Source organism: Sarcophilus harrisii, chromosome 1 (assembly GCF_902635505.1).
Source record: "Sarcophilus harrisii chromosome 1, mSarHar1.11, whole genome shotgun sequence".
Classification (NCBI taxonomy): domain Eukaryota; kingdom Metazoa; phylum Chordata; class Mammalia; order Dasyuromorphia; family Dasyuridae; genus Sarcophilus; species Sarcophilus harrisii.
The window spans coordinates 18,466,105-18,486,119 of record NC_045426.1 but is presented as its reverse complement, the minus strand read 5'-3'; the positions used below and the strand labels follow the sequence as shown (position 1 = coordinate 18,486,119).

Here is a 20,015-nt window from a genome sequence, read left to right as displayed (position 1 = left end):
CCCCTTATTCCTCCCCCAGATGGCAGGTAGACTAATACATGTTAAATATATTAAAGTATATGTTAAATACATTATAAGTATATATGTCCAAACAGTTATTTTGCTGTTCAAAAAGAATTGGATTTTGAAATAGTTTCCCATTAGCCTGTGAAGGAAATAAAAAAGCATTTTCTTTCTTGACAAGTCTGACTGGGCATGTCTTCTATCCCTGTTTTAGGTTCTTGCAAGACTTGGGACGACATAACTACGTGACTCCTACATCTTACCTGGAGCTGATTGCAGCGTTTCGGCTGCTCTTGACTCAGAAGCGCCAGGCTGTCATGAAAGCCAAATTCAGATATACCAATGGGCTTGATAAATTAGCTTTTGCTGAATCCCAGGTAAAATCATTGACTTCTTAAGAATGGCAGGGGGAAGTGGGGAGGAGGAGGGACTAGAACAAGAAAACGTTAATACTTTCTGATATTTTTTCATGACCATGTATAAAGTATATGTGGGTGACCCTCCACATATATATATAAATACATATATATATATATATATATATATATATATATATATACACAATATTTGTGTATTTATACAATAATAGACATAAATAAAATATATAAATGAATATACATTATATATATATATATATATATATATATAAAGATATATCTGATTTACATACTACGGTGTGGATGGCTATCTGATCTGAGTTCTAGCTCACTCTATCTCCAAATAATTTTTGCCTTTGTGAAGAGTGGTGGAAGGATTCATATCATTTCCAGAAGTCATTGGGGATGGAGTAGGCAGGATCCAGGAGTATGGTTAGGCTATTTCTCCTTAAATTCCCATCTCTACAAAGACTATTGAGATATAAAATCGCATCCATCTACTGTGCTTTAAATATTAGTAGTCTAGGAGGGTGATACTTTGGGGGCCAGAATAAATCACATTTTCTGTGATAGCTTTCATGGGTGGGGGCTATCCTTAGCTTTCTATTGCCAGCATAGCTCCTTCTCACTGAACTCTAGGTATTCAAATGATCATCTTCAAAGCTAATATACCTCATTAAGCAGTGAACGGCATTTGGGGAGAATTCTGCAGAGTGGAATAAACAAAAGAATACGCAGAAATCAAGGGGTTCTTTGACTGGGAATCAGAAAAGATCACTCAATTGAGGAGAGACGGAGTGATCTCACCTGGCAGAACTTACTTACTGGTTTTCAGACAGCTGGCTGCCCACATGTTTGTGACTTTGGGGGCGGGTCTCTTAGATGCCTTTCAGAAAGTCCTTTTTTGGACTACTTTCCTTGAAGTCTTCCAATCCACCAATGTCCTGTCCATATCACGTATACTTTCTGCGGACCCATTGCTTTGTAATGTCTCAGCCTGTCAGCAATGTCACGTCCCTCCAGCATTTACAGGGCCGTTCAGCAGAAAACCTGCCCCAGACTTGGGGGCAAGTGGGGTTACTCAGGCATGAAAAATAGAAGCAGGAAGAACTTCTTTAGTCATGTCACTAATCTCTTCAATGGAGTTTGGGTGTTTGATGATTTCTCTTGTAGTTTGCCATGGATAGCCAGTTTATACAAATGGATGGATTTATAGAACAACTGAAAATCAGTCAACAATCATTTATTAAGTTCTTACTATGTTCCAGGCCCTGGGAATTTGAAGATTAAAAAAAGTCCCTACCATTAAAGATTATATTCTAACTGGGAAGGGGTGAATGATATGTACTGGATAACTAAATGCAAAATAGATACAAAATAATGTGGGGTTATTTTGGAGGAGGAGGACTAATAGCTTTGGAGTATTGTTTAGCACATAGTGCTTGAGTTGAATTTTGAAGAAAAGTGGGGATTTTGAGAGAAATGAGAAGGGAGGGAGGGAACTCAAAACTTAGAAAGTTTAAAAATTATTTTAAATAAATAGGGCAAAAAAGTCATATACATAAGTATCTATGTGTGTGTATGTATATATGTATTCATATTCCTATATATGTATAATGGAAAACTCAGTTGCTCTGCTTTTTGTTGGAGGCCGCTTCCAGCGCACCAAGGTAACGTTCTGTCTGGCCTCGTATCCCTTTAGGTGGGGGAGATGAAGCTAGAACTGGTGCAGTTACAGCCCAAGCTGGAGCAGGCCAAAGTGGAGAACGCCAACATGATGAAGGTGGGCATCTCCCGCATTTCCAGGGGTCGCGGCCTTTGCCGATGGCACGAATGCGTGTGACCTAATGGCAAATTAATGACTTCACCTTCAGCGAATCTGAGTAAAGTCCCAAGGTCTTGCCATCATGAGTGAATGGAAGCACTAAAGATAAAACAAAACTCTGTGTGAAATGCTTACTAGGTGCCAAACTCTGTGCTAAGTGCTGGCGATATAAATAGAAAGAGATGGCAGCCTCTGTTCTCAAAGAGTTCGACTCCAATTGGGGGAGACATCACACGTAGGAGGGTTCGGTGGCAGGGGTGATGGGAAGCCCTAGTGGCTATGGGAGTATGGCAAGACCCAGGAGTCCTTTCAGTTGTGTGACCCTCTCCTAGGAATCCCACTCGGGGTTTTCTTGGCAGAGATACTGGACTCAGCCATTTTCTTCTCCAGCTCATTTTACAGAACAGGAAACTGAGGCAGACAGGGTTCAGTGACCTGCCCAGGGTCACAGGACTAGTGAGCGTCTGAGGCCAGAGTTGAGTTTTCTTCACTCCAGGACCAGCACTCCATGTGCTGTACCACCTCACTGCCCCCCGACTTAGAAGTACTAACAGGCTATCTACCCCCCAGGGCAGAGAGCAAGGTTCCTGGCCCAGCAACACTGGGAAGGGGAGTGGGATTTTCGCTTCCCTCCACCCCTTTCCTCCTATTTTGTGGCTAGCCTATCAGACCTCCCCTTTGGGGTATCTTTTTCTTTTTTTCTCTTTTTTAAACAAATTTTGTTCCAATGAGTCATCTGATTCTCTAGCCTATGACCAGATTTATTGTTCGTGGTGACAATTGTCTCAGTCACTTAAGTAAAAATCTATCAAAGATCTGTGACTGATGGGTCAGACACCTGGTATGTTTGGACTTTGTGCCTTTCTAAGTGCAGATTGAGGGAGAAAGCTTGGAACAGCCAAGAGAGAGCAGCCCTCCGAGTCCCAGAGCTTCTGACCCTCGGTGACTGCAGGGCTGGATAATCACTTCACAGCCAAGCAGCCCAGCAGCCCTTTGAGTCCCAGAACCTCCGATCCTCGGTGGCTGCAGGGCCCTGGGTGAGTCACTTTTCAGCCAAATGGCCCAGCAGCCCTTGAGGACCTGAAGTCTTAGAGAAGGGGCTGATCTGCCTAGAGAGGGGCCTTCCTCACCTGTAGTCCCAGGTCCACCCCAAAGAAAGTCTTCACAGTGTCCAGCATTCTTAGTCTGAACTTCAAAATTGTTTCCTTTTGTGTGGGGAGGTAGACCTGTAGCCAGGGAGGTGCGGGCTCAAATCTTACCCCCAACCCTCAGTTTCTCCAAACAGAAAATGGACATAACAATAGGACCTGTCTCCTAGGGGTTCGGGGGGGCGGTGGTAAAATAAGGTGCTTGTAAAATGGGCTGCCAAAGTCTTTTAGAATGGCTCTTAGATATCTAGGTTTTTGAGGCAAATGGCCACTGCTCTTCTTGGGTGTAATCATTGGGGGTAATGACTTGCCCAGGATCACACAACAAGGGAAGTGTTGAGTGTCCAAGGCTGGATTTGAACTCGGTTCTTCCTATTCTGGTGCTGGTGCTCCATCCCCCCAAAGACGAGCCCCCTTGAGGCTCCTCTCATGGGGCGGCCGGGGCTGATTTTTGCTGGACGCTTTCAGGTGATCGAGGTGGAGTCTGCGCAGGTGGAAGCCAAGAGAAAGTTTGTCAAGATAGACGAGGAGTTGGCGACGGCGAAGGCTGAGGAGGCCCAGACCCTGAAAAACGAGTGCGAGAGTGACCTCGCCGAGGCCATCCCTGCCCTGGAAGCTGCCCTCTCTGCGCTGGACACGCTGAAGGCAAGGGGTGCTCCACGAGGGCCGGGAGGTCCAATGGGGATCACTCCAAGAGGACTGACTGTCGAGAGAGGATGAAGTCACCCTGGGGAGGCAAAGAAACCGTCTGGGCCCAGACAACCCGGGCCTCGGACCGTAGGATTGGAGATGGACACTTTCGGGCCCTCTAGTTCTCCTAGCAGAGAAGGGTCCCACAGGCAGTGAGGAGCAAGCCCAGGCTCCCTTCTCACTTTAACATGCTTCCGACCCACGGCGCCTTGTGTGGAGGGGCGATCTGGCTCCAGTGAGAGGCTTTTCACAAAGCCAGCAATTCCTCTTTTTAAAAGAATTGTTTTATTTTTTCTAGTTATACACATATATTAACTTTTAAAATACACATTTCTTTGTGAATCATGTTGGGAGAAAAAAATCAGAACAAAAGGAAAAACCGTGCAAGAAAAAAACAGGAAAAAAAAGTGAACATTGCATGTGTTGATTTATATTCAATCTCCATAGTTCTCAGCAATTCCTCTCGATGCAGGGGTAGGCCTGTTTGGACAGCAGTGTCTTTCTTGGGACCTGATGCTCATTTTCTTCACCAGAAAGAAATGCCCAGAATATACCCTTTTACCTTAGAAATCCGGGGCCAGGCTCAATCAAGGTTTGCCCAGGCAATCTCTGGGCAAAATCCTCCTTCGCTAAGTTTTCCTTCCCTGAAGAAATTGTGATTTTTATCAGTGTAAGGAACTCACTAGCAGTTCAGACTGAAGCCCTTTTGTGACTGTTAAGTTCCAGAGAGTAGCTGGGGCACAGGGGTAGCCAATGGTAGGGATGAGATCCAGGCCTTCTGGCTTTCAGGTCTAGGGCTCGGTGCATTACATCCCTCTCTCTGTAATCCCGGAATTCTTCCCCAATCACAGCACCGTAAACCACGCAATTAAAATTTTTGAGTCAAACATGATCCCTTTTGTTTGTCTTAAAGTCCCAAATGCCGTTGTTCAACTTTCTCTCGTAGCTGTGAGTGATGTCTGAAAACACCCGTTTTCCCTTCCCTTAGCCCAGTGACATCACTATTGTGAAGTCCATGAAAAATCCTCCATCTGGAGTGAAGCTCGTGATGGCTGCTATTTGTGTCATGAAAGACATAAAACCAGAGAAAATCACGGACCCTTCGGGAACTGGAGGCAAGGTAACCGTGGGAGATGGCGCGGTGTTGGTGTTTAAGCCACGCAAAGTAGATTTGCAACAAGGGTTATGAATACTTGCATGAATCATTTATTATTTATATATTAATATATATGTATAATTTATGTATATATAATAGATATTATTTATATGTAAGTGGATCAAGAGATGGCCTCCAGGGCCGTCCAGTCTGATCTTTTCTCCAGCAGAGGGGGAACTGACACAGTGGATGTGAAGGACACATGAATGGGCGGAGGGCACTAACGAGTGTTCCGAGGAGGGAGGCCAGGCCATAATGGCGATGGGCATTGGCCTTGGAGCAGTGGATGAAAAGTTCTGGGTTGTTTAACATGGAGAAGGGGAAGAGGGGAACTGAGGACTGTCTTCTAGAATTTGAAGTGTCTTTTGTGGAAGGGGGATTAGGTGGTTTGGGTTGGCTCTGCAGGACCAGGAGCCACAGGAGCCAGTTTCAGGTTTGATACCAGAAAAAGCATCCTACCAGAGTAGCTCAAAGGTGGGATCGGCTGCTTGGGGGATCACGGATCCTTAATGACGTCTCTAGGAGGAGGCTGGGTGGCCACTTGTCAGGGAGGAGGTCCAGGGGAGAAGACCAGATACTCTTTTCCAGTGGGGTGACTTGTAATCCACCCCCACTTTTTCTTCTTGGGTAAGTTCCTGGAGGCCAGGGCCTGGTTCAGTTTTGTCTTGGCATGTATTCGGTGCTTCATGTTGTTGTTTAATAAGTAGTTGTTGGCCAAAGACCTGAGTTTGAATCTCACCTCAGACCCTTATTAGCTGTGTATGACCATGGGCAAGTTAGTTAACCTTTCTGTGCCTCAGTTTCCCTTTTCCCCCTTCCAAATGAAGGAATTGGACTGAATGGCCTTCAACAATAGGACCCTGTGAGTCTCAGAATTTCTCAAAAACCATCTCTTCAGGTCCTCTGAATTGTCTGAGGTAGGACTAAAGTGTCCTAGCTCTAGAGCTCAAAGGGACCTTAGAGGCCATCCATTCCAACGTGCTCATCTGACAGATGAGGAAACTGAGGGCCAGAGAAGGAAATGATTGGTACAAGGCTGCAGAGTTAGTAGGCGTCAGGATTTGAACCCAGATCCTTTGAGTTCACATTCAGGATTCTTTCCACTAAACTCTGTAGACTTTGTGGAATTTTTTCCAATTCCAGGCCCAGTATTCTATGCATTGAACTGCACTGCCCATAAGTGACTTGTTTAGCGTCACAGGGCTGGCCAGTCTTTGCCTTTGGTTCTAGGGTTTTCTACATAGTGCATGCAGACTTTCCAAAGGAACCTGGGATTAAACCTCATGCACATTTCCTGCAAAGTGCTTGAGGATATTCCTCTCCCCTAGGCTGGCTTCCCAGTTCTTTCTTCCTCAGCCTGCTGAGGCAAGAATGGAATCCAAGTCTTTTCTCCTTCTAAATCTAGAGTTCTTCCACTTTCCCCGACAGGATTCAGGACAGACGATATCGTTAAGAGGAATGCTTGCTGCTGACCTGGCTGCTGGGAAATTTCAGAAATGATTCCCGAAAACCATAGCCTAAAATAATGAAAATTCCTTTCCCCCCCTTATTTACTTGAACTTGTTAAATCCTGGCTGTATTTTAAAGATACCTTTGTGTTATTCAGTACTAAATTCCTTTTTCATTCGTTTATTCAATAGGCATTTTTAAAGTGTCTTCTGTTTACTAAAAACTGATAGACATTGTGCATATGGACACAAAAACATATCAGTCTCTGCTCCCGAGAAGCTCAAATTCTATTGGGGAGATGGCATGTACACATATGGGCATATATATTATATATACATATATGTACATATAAATATAAATACACATAAAGCAAATGATGAGTAATTTGGTGAGTGGCCCCAACCACAGAAAGGCCTTGGGCCTGAGATTTGGAAGAAGTTGGTGATTAGAGAGATGGGGCTACTATTCTAATCATGGCGGACTCCCCGAGTTTTCCATAACTTAAAGCATTAAGTTCATACACTGAAGTTCCCAAGAAAATCCTTTTGAAGATGAACTGATGTGTCCACATGAAATGCAAAGTGCTGATGGGTGTGAGAGAGCACAAATCATTTCTGTGGTGGATTCGCCGTGTCAGGGGTTCAAGGAGAAGAAATGACTTTGTTTCTTCATTAAAATGGTGTCTGTTCATCTATTTTACTGACAGATCTTGGATTATTGGGCTCCCAGCAAAAAGTTACTGGGAGACATGAATTTCTTAAGAGACCTGAAAGAATATGACAAGGACAACATTCCAGTAAGTGTGTTTTCTTTTCAAATGTTAATTTTCTTAAAAGTCCATGAAATCCTCACTCTCACCTCCATCCCTATATCTGTCCCTATCTCTCACTTCATAAAGGTCTTGCAAATTTTTGTCAAGTTAAGACTTGTCAGTAAGTACCATTACTTAAGTACAGTACAATTAACAGTCACCACTCCACAATTCATTTAGCTGTTCCTCTGCTATTAGACATTCAAATTGCTTCCAGTTTTTTCCAGTTAACAAATAATACTGCTATGAAATTTTTTGAGCAAACGACTCTTCTGAACAACGTAATTTTTGGCTCCAAGCATAGGGATATCTCTAGAAACTTTCACAGTATTTTACTGCCTGCTTTGCTCTCCAGAAAGATTCTACAATTTTATGCAGTTATTTTTTCCTTCTTTCAATTTTGTGTAGGTGAATGTTATGCAGAAGATTCGAGGTGAATATCTAACAAACCCCGAATTTGACCCCCCTAAAGTAGCTAAGGCATCTTCTGCAGCTGAGGGTCTGTGCAAATGGATCATGGCTATGGAGGTCTATGACAGAGTTGCAAAGGTAAGGAGCGTGCTCATGAAGGTGCTCTTGGAAAGAGTCTCCATTGTGATGATCGCGTTAGCACCCTGGATAACTTAGAATCAGCCAGAGTCGGGATAAGCAAAAGTCCTTAGTCTTTATTCTTGGTCTTTAGAGGTAGGATTGAATTGGGTGGAAGCACAATCTCCGTGATCTTCTTCCTCCCGTGTCTTCGGCCAAAGTGACTCTGGCTAGTCTTACTCCACCACTAGTCCCTCCTACAATCCTCTGTATACACCAGTCATTGAGCCAGCACAGAATAGTGGGAAGGGCCATTTTCCAAGCATGTGCCCATAGAGTATTGTCCAATCGGTAGTTAGTCTCAAGTGCTCAGCTGTCTGACCTCAGTGCATCAACTCAAGAGTTTCAAGCTCATTACACTCTATACTAAAACATTCCTAGAAGTGAAAACCAGCAGATAGCTATGTGTCTATGAATGCATCTATAAACACACATCTATGAATATGTACATGTAGACATGGACATGTTAGACCTGTGATTTCATAGTGAATTCCCAGCATGGAAGCATTCTGTACAATATAACGTGGTGATTTGTCTATGATTTTCTTCTATAATACAAAGTGTCTTGAGAGAAAAATTAGTATAAATGGAATTTTGTTTTAGAGAATAGGAAGTTTGGGTTGTTGAACTCACTGGGCAAGTTTTCAGATGCATTCTGGGCTTTCCCCAGAATTCTTGAATTCAATTCTGGGCCCAGCTCCCCATCTGTCAACCATATTTGCTAAAGATTCATGTAGACACAGATGGATCATTCAGTTATCAAGCATTGACTAGTGCCAGGGACTGTGCTAGCTCTGGGAATATAAGTAAAAAGAACAAACTAATCCTGACTTGTAAGGAACCTGTATTATAGAGGGGAGGACTAGTATTTATGCAGATATATATGTATCTCTCTCTCTCTCTCTCTCTCTCTCTCTCTCTCTATCTCTCTCTCTCTCTCTCTCTCTCTCTCTCTCTCTCTCTCTCTCTCTCTCTCTCTCTCTCTCTCTCTCTCTCTATATATATATATATATATATATATATTTCTTCTCATATCTCTTTTTGGGGGCTCTGCTTATTTTTTATGAGGTTGTATATTTCAAAGACTCATGTTTGACCTTAACATGTGTGGGAGAGACGTTTGATTGGAGAAGTTTTAAGACTTAACTTTTTTTCTTCCTAAGTCATGCTTTTTTATTTTTATGGATCATCAACAAAAAAAGAAACCAGTGGGAACTTGTATTATCTATAACTTTTAGTTAATGTGTGACTGTGTAGAAAGAGAAAATAATCTTCCTAACCTCGTCTGTACATATATTCATCAAGGGTGCCCTTGGTAGACCATGCTTACATGATTTTATTTGCCTGGCCTGGGCCTCAGGTTCCATCTGTATAAGAAACCCTTCAATGGGGCAGTTTCCTCCGTGGCTTCTGATGAGCAGCTTGTTTTATTTTTTGGTGGAATTTTGTGGAATGGCCCGGCAGTCCTGAGAAACGTAGTATCTGTTCATGGTCCCATGGCCAGTACGTGTCAGAGGGATGTCTAAGGCCCAGCTCTTTCTGACTTGGACTGGCCTCCCTTTTCCACTCTGCCAGACTACCTCACTGAAGAATTTACTGAGATGTGAAAATCGTTACTTGGGTCAAAGATTGACTGATGTCATCTCCCAGAATATCCTGTTTTGGCAATTATACAAAATCGGTGACTCCTGCCTCCTCCCTCCAGTTCTTTTGGAATTTTTTTTTTCCTCTAACATAGAGAATGGATGAATGGATCTGGGAGGATTTAATATTGTGTCATCATGAGTCCACAATTCTACGTGTACTCAGCCACTCCCCAACTGATGGGAATTTACTCATTTTCCAATTCTTTGCTACCACAAAAGAACTGCCATGAACATTTTTGCACATGAGGGTCCCTTTCCCTCCTTTCAGATCTCTTTGGGATACAAGCCCAGTAGAAGCACTGTTGGATCAAAGGGGATGCAGAGTTTGATAGTCCTTTGGGTATAGTTCCACATTATTTTCCAGAACGGTTGGATCATTTCACAACTCCACCAATAATGTATTAATGTCCTAGTTTTCCCACATCCCCTCCAACATTTATCATTATTTTTTCCTGTCATCTTAGCCAATCTGAGAGGTGTGAAGTGGTATCCCAGAGTTATTTTAATTTGCATTTCTCTAATCAATAGTGATTTAGAGCATTTTTAAAAATATGATGATGAAATTAAAGCCATGTTAGCTCTTTAAAAATTTTTTTTACCATGAACTTAACATCAAATAAAATAAAATTTCCATATATGTAGTAAAACAGAAAAAAAAGATTAAACATGGGACTGCTGTTTTTTTCTTTTAAAGCACAATTTCTGTAGTGTAGTGATTTTCAAATTTGCCTAACATGCAGGAAATCTCTGCTTCAAAAGCAGGCAGAAAAAAGCAGAAAAAAAGTTTATGGGGCAACTAGATGGCACAGTAGATAGAGCAGGCTGGCATCAGAAAGACCTGGGTGCAAATGTGACCTCAGGAGCTTACTGACTGTGAGTTAGTAAGTCACTAACCTTCTTTACCTTACAGTTCATCTGTAAAATGAGCTGGAAAAGGAAATGGAAAACCATTCCAGTGTCTTTGCCAAGAAAACTCTAAATGCAGTCACAAAGAGTCAGACATGACTGAAAGGACTGAACAATAACAACAAAAAAATTAATAACCAGATTATTTATCTTTGATTCTTTCTGGTGGTCTTATTGTTTTAAAAATGAGTCAGTGACTTCCTTCCTTTTGTCCTTTTCTCCCTTTCCTTCTTTGCTTCCTCCCTCTCTCCCTCCCTCACCCTAATTTAAAAGAAAACAGGAAAAACAAAACTTTGAAACAAATGTGCAGCATGAAAACAAATTCCTAAAAATATGTCTCTTATTTTCTGAAGTATTTTTAGATCGTTTTTGCTGGGGGCAGCTCCATGGCACAGTGGATAGAGCACTGACTGGTTCTGAAGTCAGGAGGACCTGTCCTCAGACACATAACACTTACTAGTTGTTGACCTTGGGCGAGTCACTTTGCCTTGAAAAAAAGAAAAGATCCTTTTTGCTGCCCTAATGTATCACCATAAAAATGTTTTTCCTTCTTAGTGGCATGAAACAATTGTCACTGATTTGCCCAAAGGGTTCAATTACCCACCAGGTGACAGTTTGTGGGTCTCTTGAATGTGGTGTATATGTCCCAAGTAATTAGAATTTTCACCTGATTCTTTCCATCCAGGTGGTTGCTCCCAAGAAAGCCCGTTTAGCTGAAGCTCAGAAGTCTTTGGCAGAGACGATGGAGCTCCTGAATCAGAAGAGAGCAGAACTCAAGGCGGTGGAGGATCGCCTGGACAATTTACAACAGACCTTTCGTGAGAAAACGGAGGAAAAAGCCCGGCTGGAAGATCAGGTGGAGCTGTGTGCGAAGAAATTGGAGAGAGCTTCCAGACTGATTGGCGGATTGGGTGGAGAGAAAACAAGGTCTGGGACCCAAATGCCAGGAATTGAGACCCTTGAGCCAGATTTCAGGCTTCTCTAGGATTGGGGCAATGGGAAAGGGTCTTGGGGGGGGCGATGGGGAAGGGCCTTGGGGGCAATGGGGAAGGGCCTTGGGAGCAGTGGGGAAGAGCCTCAGGGTCTCTGCTCACAGAGTGACCATGGTCTGCCTTGGATCCTCACATGGACCAGTCACCTTGTGCCCATCCATTGCTGCCGTCTACATGACAGGCTTTCCCACTACATTGGAATGTCACAACCATATGCCGTGGGCTCCATTAAAAGAAATAACAGCTAACATTTATTGGACTTTAATGTAGGATAAAGGCTTTACATTTGTTACCTTATTTGATCCCTTACAAAAATCCTGTGAAGTAAGTTCTATTATTATACCAAATTTAGACATAAACCTGTGGCTGAAGAAGGTTTAGGGTAACATAGTTCATAAGTATCTTGGGGGCAGCTGGAGGGCGACAGTGGATAGAGCTCCAAGACTGGGGTCGGGGGCCCTGCGTTCAATTCTGATCTCTCAGACACACTAAATTGCTTAATCTCATCTGCCTCAGTTTCCTCATCTGCAGAATGGTGATATAATTGTATCTACTTTCCAGGGTTGCTGTGAGGATCAAATAGAATAATATTTGACTTAGCACAGTGCCTGGCACTTGGCAAGCATGTCAGCCATTAGTGTTCTCAGAGCTAAGCTGTTATCCACCGCCCGCCTCGCTGCCGCATTTCCCAGTATGAGAACTTATGTCGGAGCTCTCTTGGGGTCATTCTCCTCACAGTGACCCTGATTCAGAAGACAGCTCCTACTGATTGGGGTCACTGCCCCATTTTCCTGAAGGAGAACTATTCTTTGTGGGGGTGGTCTTATTTTTCCAGAAGAACAGTCCGAAGTCCCAGTACCAGAAATGAGAAACCTGGGAGCACCCCATTTCTGAGCGTTTGCTCCATCTCAGTCCCCCTTGACCTCACGCCCCGTGCCTTTGCCTTGGCTGCATTCTCTGGTGAAGAGATGACCTTTTCCTATTCAAGGCTAGTCCCCTGTGGTATCGTGAATCCTATTTCTTGTCTTCTAGCCCTTGCTGCCAGGCTCATCCAGCTTATTGTCAATCTCTCTTGAGAGACCAGTTCTCCTTTTGGTGTCTATGGCCCCCTGAAGCTCCCCGTCACCTTCGCTGGGATCTGTTCTCTCCCCCCATCTCCTTTTCTAATTTCTCTTCCTCCCTCTAAACAACCTGCCTAATCACTTCATTGTTTATCTGACCTGGCTTTCCGCAGCCATTGGACATTTGTTAAGTGTTTGCCCTGTGCCAGACATCATGTTAAATGAGGGGGAGCAACAGAGAGAGGCGAAAAGCAAACCCCCCAGTCCTGCCCCCAGGAGCTCGTGACCAATTACACATGGACAAGGGTAATGAGAATGGGTGTGCCGGGCCAGTTCAAGCTGGCATATGGGAAAGTGTGTTAATTGTTAATTTGTTAACTCATGATTCTTCATTTTTCACAGGAAAGTGTGTTAATTATTAATTTGTTAATTAATGATTCTTCATTTTGGGGTGTATTTACGCTTTAAAAAATGGGCAAACTAAGGCTCAATTTGTTTCTGATTTTAATTGTTTAGACATAAGAAAGTGTTGGAGAAAATGTTAACAAACTTAACACAGAAGTGTTTCTTGGAAGCTGCCCTTGTCCCAGCTCTGGGCACCTACTCGGTGGCCTCTGTGACATTTGGGACCAGTCTCCCAAACTCGACCTGTCCAAAAGCGAACTTGGTCTCTTCTTCCCCGTTGGCTTCCAAGCGTTTCTGTGGAGGACACGACTGGGTCGGTCTCCCCAACTACACAAGCGATTCTCCCTCAGTTGTCATTTTTCCCGTTGTCCCCTCTGCCCAATCATCACCACGGTTCCGACCGACCTTCTCCCCTCAGCTATTACTTCCCCATGGCTTCCAGCTGGTCTCTCTGCCTCCTGCCACCTCCTTCCCCTCACAGCTCTACTTTCCCAACCACTGCTTTTCCTGGAGAACAAACCTGGACATGTCCTCTCCTGCTCAGTCACTCCAGTGGCTCCCACACACCAAACCTTAAATCAAACCCTTCCCGACCTGGGCCCAGCCTGTCTTTCCCACGTGGCGTTCCTCTCCAAGATGCTGAAGGCCTCTGGGATGTTTGTCAAGCAGACCCCCTCAACCCTCCCTGTGCATCGATGACCCTCCCAGGCCTGGTGCGGACTCTCTGACTTCCTTCTTTCCGGATCCCTCTTTCCCTGACCCTGTCAATACTGGGGCCTTTCTCCCCATAGCATTTCTCTTGCCCTTGCACTTGCTCACTTTTGCCTTTGAATTTGAATAGGTCATTTCTAGTTTGTTTTGCAGTTACCAATAATACTGTTAAAACGCCTTTCTGGCCTTTCTTTGCCTCGGGTTGCTCACAGATGGTCTCAAGCGGCAGATGACCTTCAGGACACGTATGACAACCTGACTGGAGATGTTTTGGTCTCAGCCGGAGTCATAGCCTACCTGGGCGCTTTCACTGCAAGCTTCCGCCAGGAGTGTACCAAGGACTGGAGCATGCTCTGCAAGGTAATGGACCGATCCTCCTTAGACGTGGCTTCAAAAGGTGCTCCTTTTGTCGCTGAGCACATTGAGCTTTCTTTTTTATTTAGAGACAAAAATCTTCATTTATTTACATCTGTTTTGGAGGTAATCTCCACATCCCACTTCCCTTTCCCCAGCCCAAAAGTTTCCCCTGATGCTAAACCTTCCCTTGGAAGCTCAGCAGCCTGACCCAGAGAGTGATCCAGCCCAGAGCTCAGACTCATCCCCCTCCTCAACCCCTGCTTCCCCCTTTCATTCTCTTCTCTGGTGCATTTATAGGAGTTTAAATGTCTTTTAGTCTTTTTGTTTTTATTTTTGGAGTCATTGCTGTATGGATCTCCGACTTCTGCTTTTCCCGCTCTCTGTATCAGCTGATGCATAACTTCTCATATTTCTCAGACAGAGTTCCTCATAGTTGCAATCATGGCACAATAGTATTCTGTTCCTTACATCTGCTACGTACTCTTGGGTGCCGTAGTACGCAGAGCCCCACACCTGCAGTCAGGGAAACTCATCTTCCTGAGCTCAAATCTGACCTCAGCTCTTTACTAGCTGGGTGACCCGCTTTGTCTCAGTTTCCTCATCTGTAAAATGTGCTGGAGAAGGAAAAGACAAATATCCAGTGTCTTTGCCAAGAAAATCCCAACTGGGATCATGGAGAATTGGACATGGCTGAAAAAATTACCGAACGACAATCACATATTCCACAAGTGGATCTACCACTTCCCAATGGATAAGCACCCACTTGGTTTGTTTTTTCCTCCACAAAATATTCTGTGACTATTTCTAATATAATTTTGGAATACATGGGACATTTCTTTCTGTCTTTAACCTCATTGGAACGTTGTGGTCTAGTTTTTCTAAGCTCTTTGGGGGAGGCGAGGGGGAGATACTGGAATTACTAAATACTCAAGTTCATACAAAAATAAGCATCTTCTGTTTTTCCTTTATGAGCTCAAGTTTTATTCCGGTCCTTTTTGTTTATTTATCTATTTATTCATTCATCTATCCATCTATTCATCCATCCATCACCCATCCATCCATTGATTTATTTATCTATTTATTTATGTAGGAGTTATTAGTGAAATAGGATTACAAAATATTTCAGGAAAATGTATGAAAGAAGAGAAGAAAGTCTGGCTAGGTCACAGAGATTATGGATTTGGATTTAGATTTGGAACAAGCCTTTGGAGATGTCTTGTGTGACCTTCATCTGTTACTGCTGAGGAGTTGGAAGCCTAAGGTTGGGGACTTGCTTAAAGTAACAGAGTTCCTAAGGTCAGAACTAGGACTGGAAGTCAACAATGGCCAGGGAGCATGAAAAAGGCCAGCATTTTGTGGGCTGGATCCCTGGGCTACCGTAGCATGGGATGGGCAGGCAGAGATGGGCAGTGACTGATGGGAAGGCAAGGCTGGGCAGGCAGGGATGGGCAGGCTGGATGAGCAGGCAGAGATGGGCAGGGATGGGCAGATTGGGATGGGCAGAGATGGGCAGGCAGGGATGGTCTGCTGTGTGCATCACTGAAGGGAATGCCACATCAGTGAGCTCACAGATACATTGGAATGGTTGTGCACACAATAATATTTGCTGATTGCTAAATACTGCTACTTGCTAAGGACAATTCACAATTCAGAAGATCCATGATTTCACCTTGAAAGCCCCTGGGGATCCAGGGAGGGAAGCACTGGCCTGGGAGCGGGATGAGTGGGCTTCCAGCCTGGGCTCTCCCATGTTCTCGCTGTATGACCTCCCCACTGGCCAGTTTCCTCTTTAGAATGATGGCTCTAGATGAGAGGGTCTCTGAGTCCCTTTCAGCTTGCAAGCCCCTGCCCTAGAGGTGGTTTTGGTGAGTTGTGATGGCCAAAGTCAGCCATTACCACTAGTCAGCCTTTTACCTGCCGGCGCAGCTGCTCACATGACCTGTGTCCACATCCGTTCCCCAGAGGTTACTTTTGTCCAGCATGGAATTCTGGACACCAGCAAAATATCTGGACTACTTAGAGATCCAAGTGGATATTTGAATTAAACTTCCCAGTTGCAATGTGAAAGAAGCCAGAACTTTCCATTGCTTTGTGTTTCTTACAGATAAAAGACATCCCTTGCTCGGATGAATTCTCCCTGAGTAAGACTCTGGGCGATCCAATCAAGATTCGAGCCTGGAATATTGCCGGATTACCAACAGATATATTCTCCATAGACAACGGTGTGATCGTTAGCAATTCCAGACGTTGGTAAGGGCCAGTGGAATGGTCATTCTTCTCACGTTTTTATCCCAAAGACTACAGAAAACTGCTTCTCTCCCTCATTTTTGGAATCCTATACCTTTTTCCTCCTAATGCCAGTGTCAGATAAGATTGGATTTTTGGTGCTGGGATATGACTGATTATTGAAAACGGAAGTTTTTTCGAAGTTCTTTTCTCCAATTAGTAGCAGAAATGAGAACCTGTGCTTCCAGGTAAAAAGTTCTTCACCCAAAACTTTATTGGTTGATTGGTTTTATCTTCTTTTCTTTTTAAAGGCATATTTTAAATTCCTCACTAGATCTTAATTGTAGACCATCTCAATTAAAGCCTAAGTAACTTTTCTTTGAATTTGATTTTACCTCAGAGGGAAATACAAGCAAGAGAAGCTTTTTTGGCTGTCCTTCCCTGCTCCCCAAATAGTTGCCATCTTGTTGCTTTTCAGTCTATATTTTTAGATGTGATGTGTTTTCCAAGACTTCCCCTGTCTTTTCTCTCTTTAGTTGAGCCAGTAATTAGTCTTGTCTGAGAATACGTTATCTCAGCAACACCCAAATTATAAAGCAACTAAAATTTCAGATCTCTTTTATGTTTCTTCCTAATCTTTTCCAGGCCTCTGATGATTGATCCCCAAGGTCAAGCCAACAAGTGGATTAAGAACTCTGAGAGGGATAACCAACTAAGCGTGATTAAGCTCTCAGATTCGGACTACATGAGGACATTGGAAAATTGCATTCAATTTGGCGCCCCACTCCTTTTAGAAAATGTGGGGGAAGAGTTGGATCCCTCTTTGGAGCCTTTACTGCTCAGACAAACATTTAAACAAGGTAAAAAAGGAAAATTTGAGGAGTAGTAGTACCAGTACTAGGAGTAGTACTAGTAGTACCAGTACTAGGAGTAATAGTAGTAGTAATACTACTAGGTAGTAGTAGTACCAGTACTAGTATTAGTAGTAGATATAATTACATGAGGTGTAATTTCTCATTTTCCCCAAGAGTCAGCTCACATACCCAAAGCCCCTTCCTACCCCACCCTCCATTCCCCAATGCTAGTGCCTTCCCTCCCTAAAGTACCTTGCATAAATTCTCTCTATAATTAGATATGGGCCTGGTCCAGTAAATAGAGTGCTGAGCTTGGAGCTGCGAAGTCCCAAGTTCAAATCCAGCTTTGGAAACTTCCTAGCTCTGTGACCCTTAGTGAGCCCTTTCACCCTGTTTGCCTCTTGTTTCCTCTCCTGTAAAATGAGCAGGAGAAGGAAACAGCGAGCCCCTCTGGTATCTTGGGTAAGAAAGCCCCAAGGACAGAGGTCCACAGGGTCACAAAGGGCCAGACATGACTGGGCTGGGCAGCAGCAGCAGCAGCAGCAGCATAGGGACATGTTTCTTTTGCCTTGCAAGGATTGCCTCCTTAGGATCAGAGAAAGCGTGATTTTTGTATTTCCAGTGCCTGAGACCCAATTTTGTTTTAATTCAACAAACCTACCTTGAGCACCTCTTACTGTCTAGGGTGCTGGGCTCTTTCTGGGGGTGCAGGAAGAGTATAAAGGCAGCCCTGCCCCCAACAACCCAAAATGTAATGGGAGAGACTTTGTGAGCGATGCAGGGAAAGCTGGGAGGCCCGGAATGGCAGCATAGGATGTTCTGTTAAATCCTGGAAGTGTTGGGGATGCCTTCTGGTTTATTGAGTAGGGAGGGATCTTTGGGAAGAGGACTTTGACGGCCATGGAGAAGAGACTGGATTAAGTGGCCATTGCACTGTCTAGGGTGAGGGACTAAGACTTCCCATTGAGCCTCAGGCAATGCCCCAAGACTACAAATTATAAATCAGTGTTTGTGGAGCATATTCTCCCACTGATGAAGTGAGGTCATGGGTCTCTGACATGACAGCTCTGCTGGGCCAGGCGGATGTTGGATTGTCCACGGGGGCTACCCATGGCTGGCCTTTTCTCTGGACCCTTCTGCCCTTCCCAGGTATCTGCCATCTGTAAGTAATTATTATGATTTCTGGTAGGGGCAGAAGGAGAGGAAGAAAAGTCCTTCGGATGGCATCTGGATGGGGCAAAAAAGCTCGCCTAAAGATCATTGCTTGCCCAGAAAAATAATAAATATCTGTTGGTTGACTGATCCAGCCTTATTTTCTCTGATTATTAAACTCACTCTTCATCTTTGTTAGTAACTTAAATGTATTATAGCATCATAAGAGAAATACCAATAGAGCTTTAAAGGAAGGGGAGTGAGACCAACCAGTTTGATCTGGTGTTTTCTTATTTCCTGAAACTCCAGGAGGCATCGATTGCATAAGGCTCGGGGAAGTCATCATCGAATATTCCTTTGACTTCAAATTCTACATCACGACGAAGCTGAGGAATCCGCATTATATGCCCGAGCTGGCCACAAAGGTTTCTCTGCTCAATTTCATGATCACGCCAGAGGGACTCCAGGACCAGCTGCTGGGTATTGTGGTCGCAAAGGAGAGGTAAGTAGTGTCAGAGAATCCAGGGAGGTTGTAAATCCTGGAACAGTCATCGAAGGCCATTCAGTTATAGCTATGGGCTAGGAACTGAGCCCGCTTCGATTGGCGTTACAGTTACAATAAACTTTGCCCCTTGGCTTGGAAAAAAAAAGCTATGCATTTTGGGTAGTTATGTCATATTTTTATTTTCATATGATTTACATAGTTTCCTCATACTTTACACAAGTTTTTAGTAACTATAAACCTTGTGGGTGTATGTATGCATCAAAAATATTTATAATTTATACCAACGATCTATATAAATATTCTCAGTTTTGTGTAGTAAAGAGCTGAAAACTGTCTAGAGCTATTCCCACTGGTAATAGAATGAGAGTTGAGGAGCTTAAAATGGAAAGGGGGGGAAATTTGTTTAGGAATTAAAAAAATTTTTTTTGTGTAAGATAGATTTGTAATACCCTATATAGACTACTAAGGTAGACTGGAACCTAAAATCAACTGTGACATTTCACTTACAAAAAACTACTTTATTATTTTTAGCATTCATTTTAAAAAGTTTTGAATTCCTCTTCTTTCAGTCCCTACCCCACTCCTTAAGAAGGCAAGAAATATGATATAAATTATACACATGAAATCATCCAAAATTTATTTCCATTATTAGGTGTATTAGCAAAATAAATAAAATAAAATAAATAAAAAACTTAGACAAACAAGTAAAATAAAAGTGAATAAATAAAATAAAGTGAAAAAAATCTACTTCAATCTGCAATTAGAGTTCATCAGTTCTCTCTGTGGAGTTGGATGGCATCTTTCATCATGGGTGCTTTTGGAACTGTCTTAAATCATTATCTTGATCAGAGTAGCTAAGTCTTTCATAGTGGATGTTCATTACAATATTGCTGTTACTGTGCACAATGATCCTTCCAGTTCTTCTCCCTTCACTTTGCATTAATTCACATAAGTCTTGCCATGTTTTTCTGAAACTACCCCCATCCTTGTCATTTCCCATAGCACAATAGCATTCCATCACAATAATATACCTCAACTTGTGCAGCCATTTCCCAATCGATGAGCATCACCTGGATTTTCGATTCTTTAACATCAAAAGAGTGGCTACAAATAGGCATAGTTTCTAAATTGTTTTCCAGAATGATTGGACCAG

The 20,015-nt window shown here is 43.4% G+C and overlaps 1 protein-coding gene across 3 annotated transcripts in view; it reads left to right on the top strand.

Annotated features, from left to right (window-relative positions):
* The window catches only part of DNAH12 (dynein axonemal heavy chain 12), a 133,327-nt gene that overhangs the window by 80,578 nt on the left and 32,734 nt on the right, over positions 1 to 20,015 (top strand). For all 3 annotated transcript variants that reach the window (XM_031953093.1, XM_023498082.2, XM_031953085.1), the window contains 11 exons: positions 218 to 380; positions 2,083 to 2,163; positions 3,822 to 3,998; positions 5,032 to 5,163; positions 7,355 to 7,444; positions 7,868 to 8,008; positions 11,285 to 11,526; positions 13,981 to 14,128; positions 16,230 to 16,375; positions 16,997 to 17,211; positions 18,667 to 18,859. In XM_031953093.1, the coding sequence (XP_031808953.1) occupies positions 218 to 380; positions 2,083 to 2,163; positions 3,822 to 3,998; positions 5,032 to 5,163; positions 7,355 to 7,444; positions 7,868 to 8,008; positions 11,285 to 11,526; positions 13,981 to 14,128; positions 16,230 to 16,375; positions 16,997 to 17,211; positions 18,667 to 18,859 (1,728 nt within the window). The remainder of the gene's footprint in view (positions 1 to 217; positions 381 to 2,082; positions 2,164 to 3,821; positions 3,999 to 5,031; positions 5,164 to 7,354; positions 7,445 to 7,867; positions 8,009 to 11,284; positions 11,527 to 13,980; positions 14,129 to 16,229; positions 16,376 to 16,996; positions 17,212 to 18,666; positions 18,860 to 20,015) is intronic.